The 3,275-nt window shown below is 40.7% G+C and overlaps 1 protein-coding gene across 1 annotated transcript in view; it reads left to right on the top strand.

Moving 5' to 3' along the window:
• The window catches only part of LOC101851417 (3-oxoacyl-[acyl-carrier-protein] reductase FabG), a gene marked incomplete in the record, with an annotated part of 19,885 nt that overhangs the window by 5,471 nt on the left and 11,139 nt on the right, over positions 1 to 3,275 (top strand). Inside the window, 1 exon segment of the mRNA XM_035970250.1 lies at positions 139 to 278. Within this exon segment, the coding sequence (XP_035826143.1) occupies positions 139 to 278 (140 nt within the window).

Consider the following 3,275-nt stretch of genomic DNA (forward strand, 5'->3'; position numbering starts at 1 on the left):
AGACAGACAGACAGACAGACAGACAGACAGACAGACAGACAGACAGACAGACAGATTCGAAGCAGCCCGTCTTCGAAATGATTCAAATTGCGTCGATGAGGGCGTAAGACATAATTCCCCATCATTACACCTCCCCAGGCAGTAGTTCTGGAATTGGCGCCGCAGCAGCCAAGTTGATGGCAAGACGTGGGGCCCAGATCACTCTTCATGGACGGAACCAGGATAGATTGGAGGCGGTCAAGGCAGACATTATAAACTCTGGCATCGCGTCCAACAATGTGAGTAGATAAGATAAAATGAGACAGATAAAAAATATATATATTACACAAATTACGATGGTAGGTCATGATTTATACCATAGATGATGTTACACTTCCTCTGAAAAAAAATCCGTATATTTCATACATGAAATATATTTTGTAAAAATTGATTCTCAAGCGTGAAATATCAGCTTTAATTTGGATAAATTACTTCGTGCTTTATATTCGCATTATAACATTCTACAAGCAAATAAAAGTTTGAATTATAATACATGTATTCCAAGACCGTGCAATGTTATGGCAGTTGCTCTTTGCCCTCTATTAATAACTTCGCTATGAAGCGATCTCACTGCTCACCATTAGTGCTGGGCGGCCAGGTTCCCGATTCTTGAAAGCTAGAATTCGTAGGAATGGACTCCGAACCCGATTACTTTCTAATAATGTGATTTCTTCTCGGTGGTTACCTGGTTGGCTCCCAGGGGCGTGGTGTCACTTCCAGAGAAGGTGGCGCCAAGAACAAATTTATCACAAGGAATAGTATTGCCTACTTATTACAGGCCCATAAACTGTAGACCTACTATATACGCCTGTTCATTTAATTTTAATACTGATATATACTTCCATGCGAGAAGAATAGATAAGTGGTGGTACAATCTTTTATATAGATCGAGAGAGAGTTCAGCGGTCAAGATGCGCATAATCACATCACATCGTAATCCCACACAAAAAAATAACTTCCAACTGATCAACAGAAAAGCACACATTAACAGTCAAGAACACGCATGCACTATTGCCCTCGGGGCGTCTTGACATAATGACCCCATTCCCTGATTCCTTGCAGTTCTGGTTTCTAGAAAGCAGACAATAAAACCTATTTTTAGACAGTTCGCAACCATGCCATGTGGCTATGTCCAGGCTAACTACCACTTCATCCCCTCCCAACCATACAGGCGCCAAATCAATCTTGGCCCTTTGGCCCAACAGTACAATCTCTTAGTGTGATGGGAGTACCTGTTGTAGTATTTTTAGCTGAGTTATGTTCTCGGTGATATCTCTTTTGTCTTCCGTCAAACGTCTGGGTGGGGTATTAAAGAAACTTTTTTGCTATTCTTGGAAAGAAAACCCTGTTTTCAACTGATTGAATCAAATAGTTTACAGATCATTTTGAATTATTTTGACCAGACGTCACACCTAAACGATGAACACCCAGATGGGTTCAGGCTGAGACACTGGTTCAGGTTGGGCCGATCTGGGTTCGGCGCCCTCGGTGACGTCAGACATAGGGAACGAAAGACGCGGGGAGATCCTTGTGACCGGCAACGGGAGGCTTACCCGCCCTCCTCCCACTAGCCTAATTATAGACACCTTAACTAAAGACTGGAGTACTTAGGAATAAGAGAATGGTTTGAAAAAAATATTGTGATATTTTGTTAAGTTTTGGAACATCGTATTCCCTTTTTTGAAAATCCTTTCTCCATTTCAAAGGGTGGCGCCATGGCGCCATTTGCGCTTAGAGAGCCACGCCACTGTTGGCTCCGAACATCTTCAGATTTAGGATAACCTTGATTTCGGAACACTACTAAACATCAACTTTTATTTTTCAAAAAGGAGTTCTAAAAAAAAGAAGATTTTAATGATTAAAGTAACTGGTAACTCTTGGTTAACGTAAAAAAAAGAGTCGGAACTTTTCTTTCGTATCATTAATCATGGGAATCGGTTCCGGAATTGATTCTGCGCCCAGCTCTACTCACCATGGGCCCACTTGTCTCCCAGCCTCGCCGTGGTCGAGAGTCCGCCCAACCATTCTCCGCTGCAGATTTAGTCAAAAATGGTCCTGACCATACTGAACCGGAATTATGTCGGGGTGAAATGATGTATTATAGACTAGGGCTGGGCAATGAGTCGCTTTAAAAAAGTCCGGATAATACGTTAGTGCACCTCTTCGGCAAAAAAATATGATATGAGCCGCTTCGGCAAACGGGTCAGCATCACTTCAACAAATGGGTGCACCCACTTCGGAAAAAGGGCCAGGAAAGAGAGTCTGAATTCGGACAATGTTACATTGATAATTATCCGGTTATCCGGATAGATTATCCGGATTTTGCCCACCTCTAATTATAGTAGTAAATACAACAATGCACAAATCGTTTCCCCGTCTCGCTATAGTCGAGGGTATGCGCACTCTTTCTCTTTTGCTCTAAATATGGTTCCAAATTGAGTCAAATAATGCAGTGATGTATAATAATGCAATGCCCAAGTGTATATGCCAGCAAATGACTCCCAGCCTTTGCTTTCATTTGGTTGCCAACTTTGACATCAAAGTCACTAATGACTATATTAACTAGCCTACTAGTGTTGATAGGGGCGTGAAAGACCACTTACGTACAAATACTTACGATACATATGTTGTTAAAAAAAAATTTAAATTATTTTTTAAAACTTTTGTGTGGAAAGTAAGTGTTTGGGTAACGAACAGGGTGCAGGGCTAAAAGGTGGTTGCTTCTCACTTTCCTTTTGTTTGCTCGTACTCGTATACCGTAGTAGTATTTTTTGTTCTGTGCGTCCAAGTCAGTTTCTATCCATACTTCACTGGCTTCAATCAATGTCTTCTAACTCAGATTTACATTTAAAAGTGTGAAACGACGTGGATTTTCTTCTAATTATTCCTTTCCATATATTTACCCAACCCCCCTTCTTTAGAAAAATCAGTCATGAGTAAAAAACCCAGGCTTCTGATCTGTAACAAAGAAAGATACAGAAGGTTATTCTTACCATCATCCATCAAACTTTTTCCATCTTAATCATCATGTAATAAGTATTCATATGACCTTACAGCATTCATCCGAACACTACTGAGTTACAATCCGAATACTGAGTATGTATCTGGCTTAACATTATTTATTGTTTATATTGCTGTTCATTTATATTATGCATGTGACTGTAATCCTGTTTGTGAGTGCAAGTATACTGCGTGTGTGTGTGTGTGTGTGTGTGTGTGTGTGTGTGTGTGTGTGT

Source organism: Aplysia californica, unplaced genomic scaffold (genome assembly GCF_000002075.1).
Source record: "Aplysia californica isolate F4 #8 unplaced genomic scaffold, AplCal3.0 scaffold00242, whole genome shotgun sequence".
Lineage (NCBI taxonomy): Eukaryota > Metazoa > Mollusca > Gastropoda > Aplysiida > Aplysiidae > Aplysia > Aplysia californica.